Below are 19,630 nucleotides of genomic sequence, written 5' to 3'. Positions count from 1 at the left end.
CATGGTGAAACCCGGTCTCTACCACAAATACAAAAAATTAGCTGGGCCAGGTGGTGGGCGCCTGTAATCCTAGCCACTCAGGAGGCTGAGGCAGAACTGCTTGAACCCAGGAAATGGAGGTTGCAGTGAGCTGGTATCGCACCATTGCATTCCACACAACTATATAATGCACTTTTTACAACAGGTGGTTTTTTGGGAAACGACATTTCTTTTAATAGCATGAAATACATAGTAGATTAATACAGGCCTTTCTATAGACCATCTACTGAAAAGCCATGTTGACTATTTTTGACTGAAGTCTTGCATTTATTTTTTCTACTACTACGTAATAGTACTTGCCAAGGTAGAAAAATCACATGTAAGCGGATTGTACCTCTATGAAAAATAACTATGATTAAACTTCCACAACTCTAAGACACTAATATGCTTGTATTCAGTTATGGGAAAAAGAAAAGTTCTATAAATCAGATTTAAATATAACAACTTTGCAGTTAAAATGACCTTTTATGGAAAACACGTATCACAAAGCAAAACTGATTAAAAATTCTTAACACATTTGAACATCAGTGACAGTTTAAAACCAAAATAGATTTTATTTTGTTTTACATTAACTGTATTATCTTTCCTTAACTCCTGTAAGATGAGCAAAGTGATAATGGATATTTTTTAGAAGCAACGTGTGTCCAGAAATGTTATATAAATAGCCTTAAGATGAACAGGTCATATATCAACATATAATTTAATGTATGCTGATATTATAACACACATTTTTCAATATCTCTCTTTTGGAATTTATTTTTTTTCTTTTTTTTTGAGACAAGGTCTTGCTCTGTTGTCCAGGCTGCAGTGCAGTGGTGCGATCATAGCTCACTGCAACCCTGAACTTGTGGGCTCAAGCAATCCTCCCACCTTTGCCTCCTGAGTAGCTGGGACTATGAGTGTGCACTACATGCCTGGCTAATTTTTTTTTTAAATAGAGACAAGGTTTCACTATGTTGCCCAGGCTGCTCTCTTCAACTCCTGAGCTCAACCAATTCCACTACCTTGGCCTCCCAAAGTGTTGGGATTACAGGAATGAACTACCATGCCCAGGCCTTTTAGAACTTTAAACAAAAAAATATTTTTAAAGTGTTATATATCTGTTGGTAATTGTATATGAATAAGCTTATGATTATTTGGAAGCAGCTTATACATTAAAACAAAATATTCTAAATCCTTATTTGCAACTATACCTATAGCAAAACCTACCAAATCTCTAGCGTCCACAATTTTATGTAACTTAGAAGATCAAGACCAGATGCAGTGACTCATGCCTGTAATCCTAGGACTTCGGGAGGCCTAGGTGGGAGGACTGCTTGAGCCCAGGAGATCAAGACCACCCTGGGCAATACAGTGTGCCCCCATCCCTACAAAAACTACAAAAATTAGCTGGGAATGGTGGCATGTGCCTGTGTTCCCAGCTACTTGAGAGGCTGAGGTGGGACTGCTTGAGCCTAGGTTGAGGCTGCAGTAAGCCATGACTGTGCCACTGCACTCCAGCGTGGACAACAGAGCAAAGACCTTGTCAAAAAAAAAAAATTAAAATGGAATTTTCTCATCTTGAGGTTATTGCTAAGACCCTCCAAAACTAAGGCATAATCAACACTGCAAAATCTTCATCACCTAAAAATAATCCAACGATGGAAATCCAGTGTATTTAGTCCTAGGTTTTTGTTTTTTAAGGGTATAATTCTTCAATTCTAATCAAGACAGGACTTTCAAAAGGGTACTTTTAATGATAAATGAAAAAGGGGCTCGGCGCAGTGGCTCACACCTGTAATCCCAGCACTTTGGGAGCCTGAGGTGGGTGGGATCACCTGAGGTCAGGAGTTTCAGACCAGCCTGGCCAACATGGCAAAACCCCATCTCTACTAAAAATATAAAAATTAGCCAGGCATGGTGGCAGGTGCCTGTAATCCCAGCTATTCAGGAAGCTGAGGCTGGAGAACTGCTTGAACCTGGGAGGCAGAGGTTGCAGTGAGCCAAGATCACACCATTGCACTCTAGCCTGGGCGACAAGAGCGAAACCCCGTCCCCAAAAATAAAAAAAAAAGGAGGGGGGTACTAGGCTAGGAATTTAATAACCTCATTAAGAAGTCTGTCACTAACTCACTTTTACTTTTTTCCCTTATTCATTTTTTTTTTTGAGACAGGGTCTTGTTCCACTGCCCCTGGCCGAAGTACAGTAGCCATCACGGCTCACTGCAACCTTGACCTCCCCCCACCATCTCAAGCAATCCTCCTGCCTCAGCCTCCTAAGTAGCTGGGACAATAGATTTGTGACACCACACCCTGCTAATTTTAAAATTTTCTGCAGACATCTGCCTATGTTGCTCATGCTGGTCTTGAACTCCTGGGCAAAAGCAATCCTCCCATCTTGGCCTCCCAAACTGTTGGGATTATAGGCGTAAGCTACTGCACCCAGCCATTAACTCATTTATTTGGGCAAATTTGCCCAGCTATGTTACCTCAGATTTTCCCCAATTGTCATATAAGACCCATGTCTCAGCAGAACGATATAAGTGGCCAGGTACGGTGGCTCACACCTGTAATCCCAGCACTTTGGGAGGCCGAGGCAGGCGGATCACAAGGTCAGGAGATCGAGACCATCCTGGCTAACACGGTGAAATCCTGTCTCTACTAAAAAATACAAAAGATTAGCCAGGTGTGGCAGTGGGCACACCTGTAGTCCCAGCTACTTGGGAGGCTGAGGCAGGAGAATGGCATGAAACCAGGAGGCAGAGCTTGCAGGGAGCCGAGATCACGTCACTGCACTCCAGCCTGGGCGACAGAGCAAGACTCGTCTCAAAAAAACAAAAAACAAAAGAAAACAAAAACAAACAAACAAACAAAAAAAAAAGAAGTACGATATAAGCACCATATAAAACAATCTCAACAATAGAGGTAATTTTGGAGATTATCTAATTCAATCCTCTCATTTTATTTCACTCATTTAGAGTCAAATTAACACAGGTTCTGCTGATAACAAATGATTAATGACAAACCAGTCCTTAGAACCTAAACTAACTGCTAAACAAAAGGAGAAAATAATTCGGAGTCCTGCTTCAGAGAAAAGATACTGTATTTGAAATTTTATCAACTTACCCACAATAGGACCAGGATTCACTCCGTATTTCACAAGCTGATCCAAAAGATCTTCATTAGTGAGCTCTGTTACATCTAGATCATCTTTATCATCTTGTCTGGGTTTATCAGTTTTTTTTGTGGCTTTCTGTAAACAAAGTCCAGTAATCATTTCCACATGAATTAAAGTGTTCACTTACTAGATAATAACCTGTATAACGTAAACATGCAAACTCACTACCAAATTGGTTTATAGTAATATTAGGCCTTGGCAATTCGATTAAATTAAGAGCAACTCATTATTGGAGAACATTTTCTAAGTTGAACTGTAATCATACAAACCACACAGCCAAGCAAGTAACTTAAATTTTAAAGACACTGTTGTTAAAATAGTCCATTTTGGATTACCTATCTAAAAGAGGTAGTAATAGCATCAAAAATGCAAAAGAGAAACTAATTAAAACTGACTTTGGATAACATTTTCTTTTAAATAAACTTTTTATTTTTTTTATGATACAGGGTCTAGCTATGTCACCCAGGCTGGAGTACAGTGGCTCCATCTCAGCTCACTGCAACCCCCACCTCCCAGGCTGAAGCGATCCTCCCACCTCAGTCTCCCAAATAGCTGGGACGACAGGTGCGCACCACCACCCCTGGCTTTTTGCGTGTTTTTTTGTTTTTTTTTTGTAGAGATGGGGTTTTTGCCATGTTGCCCAGGCAACTCAAACTCCTGGACTCAAGTGATCAGCCCACCTTGGCCTCCCAAAGTGTTAGGATTACAGTTGTAAGCCACCACACACAGTCTAAATAACCAAAAATTATATTTCATTTCTTAAAGCATATAACTCCAATGGCAACAGAAACAGATCAGCATGAACCTTGCAAAGTAAAGCCAGACTGGGCTTAAAATTTTTCATCTAAGTGATCATGAATGCTACTTACTAATTTTTTGATAATCCTGAAAAACTTAAATTAATCCAGGAAAGTTTAAGACTTTACCATACAGGCTTACACTTAGAGAGAGAGCTATATATATACATACATATATATATATAGAAATGATTTTCTTTTCTTTTTCTTTTTTGAGATGGAATCTTGCTCTGTTGCCAGACTGGAGTGCAGTGGCGCAATCTCGGCTCACTGCAACCTCCACCTCCTGGGTTCAAGTGATTCTCCTGCCTCAGCCTCCCGAGTAGCTTGGAGTACAGGTGTGCACCACCACGCCCAGCTAATTTTTGTACTTTTAGTAGAGACAGGGTTTCAACATGTTGGCCAGAATGGTCTCGATCTCTTGACCTCGTGATCCGCCCACCTCAGCCTCCCAAAGTGCTGGGATTACAGGCGTGAGCCACTGCGCCCGGCCAGAAATGATTTTCTTTAAACAGCATATGAGAACTTAAGAAGGCCAAATGAATACAGTTGGCTCTCCATTCTCCCAAATGAATACAGCTGGGTTCTACATATGTGAATTCAACCAACCACAGATCAAAAATACTCGGGGAAAAAAATGACAATACAACAATAAAAATACAAATAAAAATACAGTATAACAACTATTTACATAGCACTTACAGTGTATTAGGCGTTATAAGTAATCTAGAAATGATCTGAAGTATAAGGGAGGATGTGTGTAGGTTACTACACCACTTTTTATTAAGGGACTTACTAAAGCATCCCCAGAGTTTGATATCCATGGCCGGGTCCCGGAACCAATCTCCACCCCAAGGATAGGAGACAGGACTGTAAACTCCTTGTAACACAGTTATTTTAGTAGCTAGTTTATGACTTAGGAAGGAAATCTGACAGACTTCATGGTTACATTATCACCTGTGACACAGTTTAACTTCCGTACCACCAGTTTACTAAAAATAGTCAAAATAACTTCAAACAAACTTTGAGGGAAGATTTAAAAGTTTTAAAATTAATTTCTAGAAAGGCAGTATTTACTGGAAAAACTATAAATTTCCAAAGTTGAACAAATAAAAAGGAAGCAAAAGTATGGATACCTTTTAAGGCTGTGGCAAACAGCCTGACAAATGCCTCAGTGATAACAGAAAAAACATCAGAGTACTGAACAAAAAAATGGCTAATTAAACAATGGCAACATCAAAGTAAATTTTACGAAAAAGGCTAAAATTATCAAGTTGTATGGAATGCTCACTTTCCAATCATATTAGGGGGAAAAAAATCAGGCATGATTTGACTATGTACTGGAATTCCTGTTTTTAACAATAAAAATGTTCTGACCTAGAATTGTCAGGCTCAAATCAAATCTTTTTTTTTTTTTTTTTTTTGAGACTGTGTCTCACTCTTATCCAGGCTGGAGTGCAGTGGCGCAATCTTGGCTCACTGCAACCTCCGCATCCCAGGTCCAAGTGATTCTCCTGCCTCAGCCTCCTGAGTAGCTGGGATTACAGGTGTGCACCACCACGCCCGGCTAATTTTTGTATTTTTAGTAGAGACGGGGTTTCAGCATGTTGGCCAGGCTGGTCTTTAACTCCTGACCTCAAATGTTATGCCCGCCTGAGCCTCCCAAAGTGCTAGGATTACGGGCGTGAGCCATGGAACCTGGCCTGAAATACTTCAAATACAGCAAGATACGAGAAATTCTTTTTAAAAAGCTGCTAATGGCTAATCATTCTACAATCAAAAGCCAAAAAACCTTCACCAAAAAAATAGCTGCTCATAAGAACAATTATGTCAACTTACGAGAAATCTTAAATAGGTGGCTGTGGAGAGTTACAGTGAGAGTACTTGTAGCAGGCTTTAATTCACATACATTGCACTGACCTAGAACTGTTAGGCTCAAATCTGGAAGCAACCCACACCATAATATCCAAATAGTTGCCTAGAGTCTAAGAGTTCTAAGACTTATTTCTTTCAAGAAAAGATTTAATCAAACAAACTTAATCCTGTGTTACTGACTTACTCAAATTTTCCAAAAAGTGCAGTCAGGTAGTACAGAAAAACTAAATAATGCTTAAAATAAAAATAAAATATGGAAAAACAATCAATCAGGCTCAAATTATTTGTACATAATCCCCACTACCACGAGAATGTTCAAATTTACTATCAATAAAACATCCAGGAAATTCCAACTTTTCAAACCCGCCTGAGAAGTTTTCAAGAAATCTCTTTGGGCCAGGTGTGGTGGCTCATGCCTGTAATCCCAGCACTCTGGGAGACCAAGGCGGGTGGATCACTTGAAGTTAGGAGTTCGAGACCAGCATGGCCAACACGGCGAAACCCCGTCTCTATTAAAAATGCAAAAATTAGCCAGGTGGTGGCACACACCTGTAATCCCAGCTACTTGGGAAGCTGAGGCAGGAGAATTGCTTGAACCTGGGAGGCGGAGGTTGCAGTGAGTCGACATCATGCCACCGCACTCCAGCCCGCGCGATACAGCAAGACTCTGTCTCAAAAAAAATCTTAACTCTTTTTTTTTTCTTTTTCAAGGTGGAGTCTCTTAACTCTGTTGCCCAGGCTGGAGTGCAGTAGTGCCATCTTGCCTCGCTGCAACCTTCTGCCTCCCAGGTTCAAGCAACTCTCCTGCCTCCCAGGTTCAAGCAACTCTCCTGCCTCAGCCTCCTGAGTATCTGGGACTACAGGTGCATGCCACCACGCCCAGCTAATTTTTGTACTTTTAGTAGAGACAGGGTTTCACCATTTTGGCCAGGCTAGTCTCAAACTTCTGAGCTCGTGATTTGCCCGCCTCGGCCTTCCAAAGTGCTGGGATTACAGGCGAGAGCCACAGCACCCAGCCCAAAATCTTAACTCTTGTTACCTCTATTTGGAAAGGTCTTACCCATTTCTGATTCTTCACCTTGGGCCAGATAATCTGTTTGTAATTGTGTAGCCCAGGTGATCTGCATGCAGCATTGAGGCAAGCAACAGAAAGCAAGAGCACTATCATCCTCATATTTTTATTCCAAGCATCTAAAAATTTCTAAAAAGACTGATACCGGAATAGCCCCCTGATAAATGTTTTGTCAAATCCGGGGAAGGAAAAAGTAATTTATTTTTGAAAATCCATTTCTTATTAGAAATAACAGGCCTATCAAATCTAAGTAAAAACCAATTCTCGGCAGTGGCTCATGTCTGTAATTCTAGCACTTTGGGAGGCCGAGGAGGGAGGATCTCCCATTGAGGTCATGAGTTTGAGACCAGTCTGGCCAACATGGTGAAACCCCATCTCTACTAAAAATACAAAAATTAGCCAGGTGTGATGGCACACGTCTATAGTCCTAGCTACTCAGGAGGCTGAGGCTGGAGAATCACTTGAACTGGGGAGGCGGAGATTGCAGTGAGCCAAGATTGCGCCACTGCACTCCAGCCTGGGTGATAAGGCCAGACTTCGCCTAAAGAAAAAAAAAAAGAAAGTAAGAAAATCAATTATATTTCCTTCAAACATAATGAAAATCATCAGCTGAACAAAGATATCTTAAATAAGTGACCAACAAATCTACATAAGGTAAGTCAGATAGATTAAAACCAAAAATGTGATTTTTTTTTTTTTTTTTTTTTTTTGAGATGGAGTCTCACTGTTGCCCAGGCTAGAGTGCAGTGGCATGCCCTCCATCTCCCAGGTTCCAGAGATTCTCCTGCCTCAGCCTCCCAAGCAGCTGAAATTACAAGCGCGCAACACCACACTCGACTAATTTTTGTATTTTTAGAAGAGACAGGGTTTCACCATGTTGGCCAGGCTGGTCTCGAACTCCTGACCTCAGGTGATCCACCTGCCTCGGCCTCCCAAAGTGCTGGGATTACAGGTGTGAGCCACTGCGCACAGCCAAACGTGATTTTTAATCTGTAAGGAAAAAAGTTCCAGAAAAATGATGTCATTTTATAAATCTCAGATTTAATAAGGATAAAAAATTAGGAGACAGTTAGTGTGCTGTACATGATTAGCAGTTTCAGTCAGGAAAAAGGAAGCATTAGTTGCATTAAATTCTGCCTCCAGAAAGCTTTGTTCCTTTAAGTAGATCACTTAAGAGTTTCACTCAAAAACAGTGAGTACCTACTATGCTACCCGATGATCTCTAACATATTTTTCAACTTTAAAACCCAACAGCTCTATGATATCAACGATGAGCTACTCTAATTCCTTTAATCTCTACCTCTAGTATAAAGATGCTGAACCATAACAATATATTCTACTGGGCACTTATTATGTATTACGTACTGAGTTGTGTTCCAAGTGTCTTTGCATTAACTTACAGAATCCTAAAAATCTATGGAATAAGATGCTAATATCCCCATCTGACAACTCAGAAAACTGAGGTTCAAGCATGCACTTCACTAACTCAGGAAATCTGCATGCTATGATATACACGTCACTTTCACGTATCTACCTTATTCGTTTCCCAAAATTGTATTTTAGTAACTTTGCATTGTATTGCCCTGACATTAAACACAAAAATTCAGAAATCATTTGTTGTAATAGCTATTAATTACTAAGCACTAGACACTTCACATATGCAATGGCATGCACTCCTCAATCTGATTAAGTAGCTATTAGATTATTCCATTTCAGGTGAAAATAGAGGATCATAGATTAAGACACTGATCATAGATTAAGACACTATTCTCATATGAATAAGTGGCAGACCTGGAATTTGAATCTATAATTCACAAGTCTGTAAACTTAACACCTTATTATACAGTGGTGGTCAATTTGTGATTTAATTAACATTTCCTATTGGTAGCATGCTTTTATGTTCTTTTCCAGGTCTTCAAATATTTCCTATTGAGAATTCATAATTTGGCCAGGAGCAGTAGCTCACACCTACAATCCCAACGCTTTGGGAGGCCTAAGCAGGAGGATCCCTTGAGGCCAGGAATTCAAGACCAGCCTGGTCAACATAGTGAGACTATCTCTATAAAAATTTTAAAAATTAGCTAGGCATGGCGGCACACACCTGTAGTCCCAGCTATTCCAGAGGCTTGAGCCCAGGAGTTTGAGTCTGCAGTGAGCTATGATCATACCACTGCACTACAGTCTGAGGGACAGAGCGAGACCCTATCTCTTAAAAACAAACACACAGACAGGCGCGGTGGCTCACGCCTGTAATTCCAGCACTTTAGGAGGCTAAGGGGGGCAGATCACAAAGTCAGGAAGGAGTTTGAGACCAGCCTGACCAACATGGTGAAACTGTCTCTACTAAAAATACAAAAATTAGCTGGGCATGGTGGTGCACACCTGTAATCCCAGCTCCTCAGGAGGCTGAGGCAGGAGAATCACTTGAACCCGGGAGGCGGAGGTTGCAGTGAGCCGAGATCGCGCCACTGCACTCCAGCCTGGATGACAGAGCAAGACTCCTTCTCAAACACACACTCATTAATTCACCAGAACGGATCATTCAAGAATATTATGCCCCACTAGATCCAAACAGCTACACCTTCGGGCTCTGCCTCTTAAAACAAAAAGGCAGACTGCCAACTCTGTAAATGTTTTTGTGTCCACAATCTAGGTAATTTCAACACCTAAAAATATTGGTAGCAAGATACATAAAATAAAAAGCTTAGAAATAAGAAAACAAAATAAAAACAAAACTTTTAACATGCAAAGTTTTGTCACATTACACCAAGTGAATCCAAGAGACTATGGTAGAAGCCGAAATGAAACAATTTCTTATTTAATTAAAAATGTTCCCCATAGGCTGGGCACGGTGGCTCACGTCTGTAATCCCAGCACTTTGGGAGGCTGGGGGGGAGGATCACAAGATCAGGAGATACAGACCATCCTGGCTAACACAGTGAAACCCCGTCTCTACTAAAAATACAAAAAAATTAGCCGGGCGTGGTGGCAGGTGCCACCACGTAGCCCCAGCTAATCGGGAGGCTGAGGCAGGAGAATGGCGTGAACCCGGGAGGCAGAGCTTGCAGTGAGTGGAGATCACGCCACTGCAGTCCAGCCTGGGCAACAGAGCGACACGCCGTCTCAAAAAAAAAAAAAAAAAAAAAAAAATCCTCATAAACCCATGATTAAATAGAAGGTATATGCATGCAAATAGTTAATCTTGGCCAAATCCACATTAATGCTTGATTTGTCTTAAAATGTTAAAAATCTCCCTTATCTGCAACTCTCAAACATAATTTGGCTTTCTCCTATAATATAAATAAATATTCTTTTATTCCTTTTTTACCACTCCATTATGCAGAAGATTATAAATATTCTTTAGGAAACATGACCTGGAGGCCGGGCGCAGTGGCTCATGCCTGTAATCCCAGCACTCTGGGAGGCCGAGGCAGGCAGATCACCAGATCAGGAGATAGAGACCATCCTGGCTAACAGTCTCTACTAAAAATACATAAAATTAGCCAGGTGTGGTGGCAGGCGCCTGTAGTCTCAGCTAGGCAGAGCTCGCAGGGAGCCGAGATTGCGCCACTGCACTCCAGCCGGGATGACAGACTGACACTCCGTTTCAAAAAAAAAAAAAAAGAAGAAAGAAGACCTGGTATTGGCCGGGTGAGGTGGCTCACTCCTGTAATTCCAGCACTTTGGGAGGCCGAGGCAGGTGGATCACGAGGTCAGGAGTTCGAGACCAGCCTGACCAACATGGTGAAACCCTGTCTCTACTAAAAATACGAAAATTAACCAGGAGTAGTGGTGCGTGCCTGTAAGTAATCCCAGCTACTCAGCAGGCTGAGGTAGGAGAATTGCTTGAATTTGGGAGGCAGAGGTTGCAGTGAGTTGAGATCATGCCACTGCACTCCAGCCTGGGTGACAGAGTGAGACTCCATCTCACAGACAGACAGAAAGAAAAGAAAAGAAAAGAAATATGGTTGGCCGGTCGCGGTGGCTCACGCCTGTAATCCCAGCACTTTGGGAGACTCAGGCGCGTAGATCAACTGAGGTCAGGAGTCTGAGACCAGCCTGGCCAAGATGGTGAAACCCCGTCTCCACTAAAAATCCAAAAATTAGCCGGGCACGGTGGTGGGCACCTGTAATCCCAGCTACTTGGGAGGCTGAGGCAGGAGAATCGCTTGAACCCGGGAGGCGGAGGTTGCAGTGAGCTGACATCACGCCACTGCACTCTAGCCTAGGTGACAGAGCAAGACTCCATCTCAAAAAAAAAAAAGAAATACGACCTGGTATTATTTTTATATGCGGCTAAAAATGACCAAAACATAAAATATAGTACATATAAGAGGAATTGACATGAATAATTTTACACATCAATTATTATAAATGTCTTCTTTCCCTGTAAATTTAAAATTATTTTTTCCTATGGCTGATAAAAACATCGACCAGACTCCTAATTATAACTCACTTGTACTTAACGTACTTTAAAACAGAAAATGACGCTACTGACTACCAATATTTTTCTTCAAGTTGTTGGCATGGCTATTAAGCCTAGTCAAGGGTAAACACCTCTTGAGTTTTAAATACTCCAGGTAGAAGACATTTAAACCTGTAATTATGAAATAAGTTTTCTTTATATGGATGAAATAATTAAATGAAATGTAAAGAGCTTAATTACCATGCCAATAGACCTACTACATACTCTAAAAAACATGACTTCTGGGCTGGGTGCCGTGCCTCATCCTTGCATTCCCAGCACTTTGGGAAGCCCGGGGGACAGATCACCTGAGGACCAGCCTGGCCAACATGGCGAAACCCCTTCTCTACTAAAAATACAAAAATTAGCTGGGTATGGTAGTGTACGCCTGTAATCCCAGCTACTCGGGAGGCCGAGGCAGGAGAATCATTTGAACCCAGGAGGCGGAGCTGAAATCGGGCTATTGCACACCAACCTGGGCAATGGAGACTCCGTGTCAGAACAAAACAAACAAAACAAAATAACAACAACAAAAATTACTTCATTTTGGCTGGGCGCGGTGGCTCACGCCTGTAATCCCAGCACTTTGGGGAGCCGAGGTGGGAGGATCACGAGGTCAGGAAATCGAGACCATCTTGGCTAACACGGTGAAACCCCGTCTCTACTAAAAATACAAAAAATTAGCTGGGGGTGGTGGCGGGCGCCTGTAGTCCCAGCTACTCGGGAGGCAGAGGCAGCAAAATGACGTGAACCCAGGAGGCAGAGCTTGCAGTGAGTCAAGATTGCGCCACCGCACCCCAGCCTGGGCAACAGAGGAAAAAAAAAAAAAAAACAAAACTTCATTTTACTCAAAACTTATTTAGATGATGCTAACCAACTTCAATTAACATATGAGTTGGACAGACAAGTAAATAAACACAATTCATTTTAAAATCCCCAAAGTTTTAAACCCAGTAGTTAAGAACACTTGGTAGGAACTCAAAATTGCTGGATAATCTTAATTTAAAAATTTTTACATTTAGGTCTTTTTACCCCGCCAAAGAACACAAGGTAGATGGGGACATAAACTCTCTTTTACCAAGTGGCTGACAGGAAAACATTAAAACTGAGATGGTTATTTCTGTGTAAAAGAAATCATCCTCAAAATAAATAGGAACCAAGGCTGAGGCAGGATTGCTTGAGGCCAAGAGTTCTAGACCAGCCTGGACAACAAAGAAAGCCTGTGTACCAAAAAAAAAAAAAAAAAAAAAAAAAAAAAGATTAAAAAATTAGCCGGGTGTAGCGGTACATGCCCCGCTGCCCTTGCTACTCAGGGAAGCTGAGGCAGGAGGCTGTCGTAAGCCAACGAGTTTGAGGCTGCAGTAAGCTATGATCACATCCCTGCACTCCGGCCTGGGCAACAGAGCGAGATCCCGCCTAAAAATAATAACAAGTAATTCTATTATAAACATACAACCAAAAACTTAACGGTTTAATACATTTGCACAGAGGACCAATAAAGGGTTCTATAGAAAACTAGCTTTTTTATAAAGTGTGCTGATTTAAATATTACATTTTCAAACAACTTTTTTTTTTTTTTTTGAGACGAAGTCTCGCTCTCGTCCTCCAGGCTGGAGTGCGATGGCGCGATCTCCGCTCACTGCAACCTCCGCCTCCTGGGTTCAAGCGATTCTCCTGCCTCAGCCCCCGCCACCAGGCACGGCTAATTTTTGTATTTTTTTTCTTTAGTAGAAACGGTTTCACCATATGGGCCACGCTGGTCTAGAACTCCTGACCTCAGGTGATCCATCCGCCTGGGCCTCCCAAAGTGCTGGGCTTCCAGGCGTGAGCCACCGCGCCCGGCCTCAACCAACTGTACTTAAAGTTTAAATACTACCTTCTTTTTCAGAGCAGGCAAACATAACGAGTAAGTGGGTACGCTTTATTTCAAAAGTAAATTTGTTTATTAAGAAATTAAAGCAACTTTCCGCAAAACAAGATGTTGAAACAATAAGGTGTGATTGATCTTTTATTTACTGTACAAATATTTGGCACTACCATGTGCCAGACACCGGACTGAAGACGTTTGGTAAAACTTTCAACTTCTCTGAAGCCGAGGATAAGATTTTCAATTAAATTTACATGTGTCTATTACATTTGTCGTTCATTTCTGCCTGAGTAGCCGGGACAACACATTAGACAGGTTCCTTAAAAACTAAAGTAAAATTTGAAGGAAGGAATAATTTCGGTTTAAACTAGTGATCATTCCCAACAACTCCAAACACCACATTCACTGTCTCTTACAAGGCATTTTATGTTACACCAATTACTAGTTTTAGCTTCATCCTATTACGATTTGAAGCCCGGTAAATCGGCAGGCACAAGCAAACCCACAAAAAGCATATTAAAATCCACAGGAAAAAAAGCAAACTATTCTCAAACAAAACATGCTTTGCTGGAGCCGATTTGAGATTTAACCAGGATCAAACATTCTAAATTGCAATACTGATGCACCAGAATGTCATGAAATAAATTTTTCCTGAATCCTAAGTCTTTCCTTTCCTCAAGCAAAATTTACCAATATGGGGGGAAAACGCAATCCAAACTGCAATTTTCAAATATTTGTTTGCAGGGCCGGGCCCGGTGGCTCACGCCTGTAATCCCAGCACTTTGGGAGGCCGAGGCGGGCGGACCACCTGAGGTCAGGTGTTCGAGACCAGCCTGACCAACTTGAAGACACCCCGTCTCTACTAAAAAATACAAAAATTAGCCGGGCGTGGCGGCGCATGCCTGTAATCCCAGCTACTCGGGAGGCTGAGGCAGGAGAATCGCTTGAACCCGGGAGGTGGAGGTTGCGGTGAGCCGAGATCTCGCCATTGCACTCCAGCCTGGGCAACAAGTGCGAAACTCCATCTCAAAAAAATAAATAAATAAAAATTAAAAAATATAATAGGCGCTTAAAAATATAGTTTAAAATGCTCCTTTTAATTCGGCATGAAGCTGTTCCGCCAAAAGATGGCCTGTTGCTGGGAAAAATTAAGACAAACTAGAAAACATAAACGGTTCAAAAAGCCCTCCATACGCAAAAGTATAAAAAGGCGGGAATTTCCTTATTTCAAATTTTGGTTAGAAATTAGTGTGTCATCAGTTGCCCTCCAGGGAGCGCTCTGAGACTCTGTTGCGAGTCATTTCAGTTAATAAAGCGGGAAAACGCTCGAACTTAACCTATAGCATTTTGGGGCCACCCCTCCAGAGCTTTCGAAAGGGCACGGAAGTCCCCGTCTAAACGCCCGCTGCAGGCGGCTGGTGGTCCAGGGAAGCGGCGTCGCCCGCGTGCAAAACAACCGCCGCCAACGCAACTCCACACCTCCCAGACTCACACGTCAAAGAACGCGAACCCCGCGGTCCCAACTTCTGGCCTCTCCGCTCCGGCGCCTGCAGCGCCGCGGGGAAGGGGCGACGCGAGGGGGCGCAGGGACAGCCCCGCACCTGGGAGGCCTGAGGGGGCGCCCGGGAGGGAGGGGCTGCAAACGGCGGCGAGCGCGCGCGGCAACCGCCAAACGCCCGCCTTTGTGGCCCCAGCCCCGCGTCCTTACCCTGCCGACGGCTGCTCGGCTCCGGCCCGCGGCGGCGGCCCCAGAGCCGAGGACCGGGGTGGGCTCGCGCTCTTCGTCACTGGAGAAGTCCGGAGGCCCCTTGCTGTTGGTGCCGGCGGCGAGCGGCGGCCGGTTGCGCGCCGTGAGGTGCTGCAGGTAGAGCTGGACGTACACGTCTTTTCGCTGCTCCCCGGCCGGCAGCGTCACATTGTTGGCGACCAACTCACTCTTCAACTTGTCTTTTGTCAAGACCGAGGGGTCTTCCAGGAACTCCGGCATCTCGGGGATCTGCGAAGCCCCCTCCCCGCAGCCTTTGCCGCCGCCGCCGCTCACGCCGGCGCGCTTGCTCCTGGCCGGGGGCCGCGCTGCCTCCTCCGAGCCTCACGGCTCCTGCCCGGGAAGAGCGCTGCGGAGCGGAACAAAAACTCGCGGACACAAAGCCAAGCCAGACCCGGACACAAAAGACCCCAGAGCCGAACTACGAACCAAGTGCGGCCAAGCTGGAAGCTCGCACCAACCCCAGCCCACACACTACAGGCAGGAGGCGAGCAGCCTGCTTCGCCCACGCCCCAAGAACGCGCGCCGCCATTGGCGGGCGACGGGAGGAAACGCGGCGGTGATTGGCGGGACGGCTCGCGCGGGTTCCATTAGCCGCCGCGCTGAGCGAGAGGAGGTAGAAACGCAGTTTAAAAGGCGCTGGGGCGGGAGCTGAGGCTCCCGGCCCGCTTCTTTTTTCGTTTTCTCCACTCTTCCCCTTAGACGCTGATAAGGGACAGGTCGTACTGCTTTTGTGCGCCGTTTCCTCTCCCTCCCCCAGCTTGAGAAGCAGCTTTCGTCTCTGGGGTCGATCGCCTACGAACGCGCCGAATTCCACGCCAGTGTGAGGACCCTTGGCTGGGCCTTTCTTCCTCCCGGGACACTGAAGCTCCGAAGAGTAGCCGCAGCATTGCCTTCCCCAAACGCTAGCCCTGAAGGGGAAGAAAAGAAGCTAGGCTTGTCCGCAGGCACTCATATTCCTTGATTTGATTTACTTTGGGAGGGGGAGGGCGGGGAGTTACCCCTCTCTCCTCGCGAACGCTTCTTTTGTTCCAGAAACGCAGGGGAAGCCAGACCTCTACCATCGAGCACTTAAATTACCCTTGAATTTGTGACAAAAGTGTACTATACCATTCACTTCTTAGTCTCATAGTTGGGGCATGTCTAAATTGTTTAATTTGAACAGTGCGTTCAGACGCAAGACAAATTCGCGCTTGCATTTTTGTTGAAAACCATCTCTGGCTTTGGATCCCACCACCCGTAAGAATCTTAAACCTAACGTTTGATAACAAAACGAAGCAGAACCCTTGGGAACCCCCTCAATGGTCAATCTAAAATAACAGATGGTGCATAATCCTAAAGGAAGACTAGTGACCTATAATTAGGCCTAGAACCCTAATCAAACCCGTATTACTGATCCAAATTAAAACCTGGTAGAATCTAATACATTGACTGCAATTAAAATGTTTGCCTGGAAATTAGTATCGCTGATGACAAATATTTGTATTTCTGATGAATATGTATGTTTAAAGATGCTTTCTTTCTAGAAAGGAAAGGAGACCTTGGATTTAGGGTGTGTTAATCATTTCCCCAGTATCTGAGCTCCAAACTATGTTTTAGAAACTGGTTAAATTTTTTTTTAAATGTTTGCCTGCTTTCTACATTGTTAGGTTAGAATACATTTAAAACAAACGCCTTCACTAAAAATGTTTCCTATGATTTAAGCGACTTTTATTCAAATTGCGATATTCTTTTAGTGATAATTATTTTCCTAGAGGTAACTAATTCCTTTATAAAAATCTCAGTATTCACTACATTTAAGCAATGGTATTAAGCTCAATAATGCAAATTAAAGATCAGGTTTTAATTAGCAAGTTGTTAGGTAGGTTTTTATGATCCTTTGTAAAAGTTGCTTGGTTTTTTTCCCTCACAGCTTCCCTGGACACATAGGCAAATGTTTTTATCTTCAGAAGGGGAACTGAGCCTGAGAGGCAAAGGACCGTGATTTTGCAATGACTGGTAACCCAGTACGTATAATGCAAGAACTGCATTCTAGATATGCCTGAAATTAATGTTTCCTGGGCAAAAACATTTTCATTATCTTTTTTTATCCCTGGACATTAGCTACAGCTGGTTACTTGCAGATTTACTGCTGTAGAGCTCCAAAATTGAGATTGCACTTTTCAGATTCTGCGTACCCTAAGGCTAAGAGGTTGGGCTATTGAGTTTGGGTGGTCTCTTTGGTCCTGATTGGTACTTCCAAACTATTTCTGCTCTTTTCTCCTTCAAAAATATTTGAAGTTCATATCTTCTGGCTAAATCACCTTCTACTCTCCTTCCTGGTATCATCCACGAACCTCCTGGCCACTTTCCAAAAATTATAGAGCTGCTTGCCATAGGTTTTCCTCACCATCCCCCTTGTCTACATTCTATCTGAATTCAGCATGCTTGTAGGTGACCCATGCAAAACCAACACTTGGCCTCTTAGACCTCTGACCTCTTCATCTCCAACAATTTGTTCCTCTATTGCGTCTTAACCACTTCGGTGTTAGTCAGATTCTGAACCTTGTCATCAGTTGAAATCTCAGTTTCAAGCTTCCCAATTGTCAATCACTAGTTTTTTTTCCCAGCTAACTTATGGTACTCTCACTTAACTAATTAAGACCTCCACGCTATTAACCCCAACACTTAAAAAAACTCAACTCTTCTGCCTCTGCCATCATATAATAATTTTGCAACTCACCTGACTTAAATTCCCTGATCAGTCCTTTTCATCACTCTTTTACAAACATTTTCAACTCTCTGATCTCAATGTCTCCTTTTTTGCTTGAAAGAATCTCAGCCTTGCTTGGACTAAACCGTGCTCCAGCTGAACTTTCTCATTGTTTACATCCAAACAGTAAAAGCTGCTGGAGAAAAGTCAGTCAGTCATATAACAAGCTAACTGGTTTTAATTCATGACCTCAGTCCTCTCAGGAGCACTCAACACTGGCTGGCAATGCTATTCCAGTCTCTGGATTAACCATTCATACGTTCACATCTCCTCAAATTTCACATCCTTTTTCCCCACCTCTCATTTTTTGCTGGTGACCTTGCCTCAACTTCAGAAAATAAAAACCACCTGTGAGGAATGCTTCAACGTCAGACTTTCCAATTTGCATTCATTTTCTCTTGCATTTTTCTTTTCAGTGAAAGATGTGTCCCGTCAGAAGCAAATTCCACCACTTGTACTCTGGCTCTCACCCTTCTCAAGGAATTGACTCTTTCCATCATCTCCTTAATACTTGTTTCAACATAAAAGATAATTTTTAAACTATTTGATCAATGTGACACAAAAAACACAAAGGCTGAGCACTGTGGCTCACGCCTGTAATCCCAACACTTTGGGAAGCTGAGACAGGCGGATCCCTTGAGCCTAGGAGTTCAAGACCAGCCTGGGCAACACAGTAAAACCCCATCTCTACAAAAAAATACAAAATTTAGCCATGGTGCCTACCTGTAGTTCTAGCTACTAGGCGGACTGAGGTGGGAGGATCACTTGAGCCTGGGAGGTTGAGGCTGCAGTTAGCCATAATCCTGTCACTGCATTCCAGCCTGGGTGACAGAGTGAGACCCTGTCTCTAAAATCAATATGTGTAAGATGTACATTGGTCCCTTCCAGAAAGGCGGGACAACTATTAATACAAGTGGGGGTTGGGGGGCTCGGGGGGTGTTCCAGGTCATAGGTAGATAAAAGTAATTTTAATTCAGAAAATTTCACAGGGAAATGAGAGTTTTTAGAAGTCTTAGTATTCTGACTTTGGTCAGAATGTCCAACAGAGACTAGGCTGGAGTGCAGTGACGTAGTCTCGGCTCACTGCAACCTCCGCCTCCCGGGTTCAAGCAATTCTCCTTGCCCCAGCCTCCCAAGTAGCTGGGATTACAGGCACCTGCTAATACACTCGTCTAATTTGTTTGTATTTTAGTAGAGACTGGGTTTCACCATGTTGACCAGGCTAGTCTCAAACTCCTGACCTCAGGTGATCCACCCGCCTCAGCCTCCCAAAGTTCTGGGATTACAGGCATGAGCCACTGTGCCTGGTGGATGCGATTTTTTTTTTTTTTTTTTGGAGATGGAGTCTCCCTCTGTTGCCCAGCCTGGAGTGCAGTGGGACAATCTCGGCTCACTGTAACCTCTGCCTCCCAGGTTCAAGCAATTCTTCTGCCTCAGCCTCCCAAGTAGCTGGGATTACAGGCGCCTGTTGCCACGCCTGGCTAATTTTTTGTAATTTAGTAGAGACAGAGTTTCACCATGTTGACCAGGCTGGTCTCAAACTCCTGACCTCAGGCAATCCGCCCGCCTTGGCCTCCCAAATTGCTGGGATTACAGGCATGAGCCACTGCGTCTGGCCTGATGCAATTTTTTTTTAATCAGAAAACTTTCCCATAACTTAAAAAAAAAATCATCTGGAGGTGGGCCCGGTGGCTCACGCCAGTAATCCCAGCACTTTGGGAGGCTGAGGCAGGCAGATCACCTGAGGTCGGGAATTCGAGACCAGGTGGAGAAACCCCGTCTCTACTAAAAATACAAAATTAGCCTGGCGTGGTGGCGCATGCCTGTAATCCAAGCTACAC

The 19,630-nt window shown here is 43.5% G+C and overlaps 1 protein-coding gene across 9 annotated transcripts in view; it reads right to left on the bottom strand.

Annotated features, from left to right (window-relative positions):
• Positions 1-18,474, bottom strand: part of TMPO (thymopoietin) — a 37,693-nt gene extending 19,219 nt beyond the window's left edge. For all 9 annotated transcript variants that reach the window (XM_054527533.2, XM_054527534.2, XM_054527536.2 and 6 more), the window contains exons 1-2: positions 14,981-18,474; positions 3,145-3,271 (exon numbers count right to left, since the gene is read on the bottom strand). In XM_054527533.2, the coding sequence (XP_054383508.1) occupies positions 3,145-3,271; positions 14,981-15,259 (406 nt within the window). In that variant the 5' untranslated portion in view covers positions 15,260-18,474. The remainder of the gene's footprint in view (positions 1-3,144; positions 3,272-14,980) is intronic.
• Positions 18,475-19,630: the final 1,156 nt, after the last annotated feature.

The sequence above is a fragment of the Pongo abelii genome, chromosome 10 (genome assembly GCF_028885655.2).
Source record: "Pongo abelii isolate AG06213 chromosome 10, NHGRI_mPonAbe1-v2.0_pri, whole genome shotgun sequence".
In the NCBI taxonomy this organism is placed as follows: domain Eukaryota; kingdom Metazoa; phylum Chordata; class Mammalia; order Primates; family Hominidae; genus Pongo; species Pongo abelii.
Note: the sequence above shows the minus strand (reverse complement) of the source record. Positions and strands in the feature narration are given on the sequence as shown.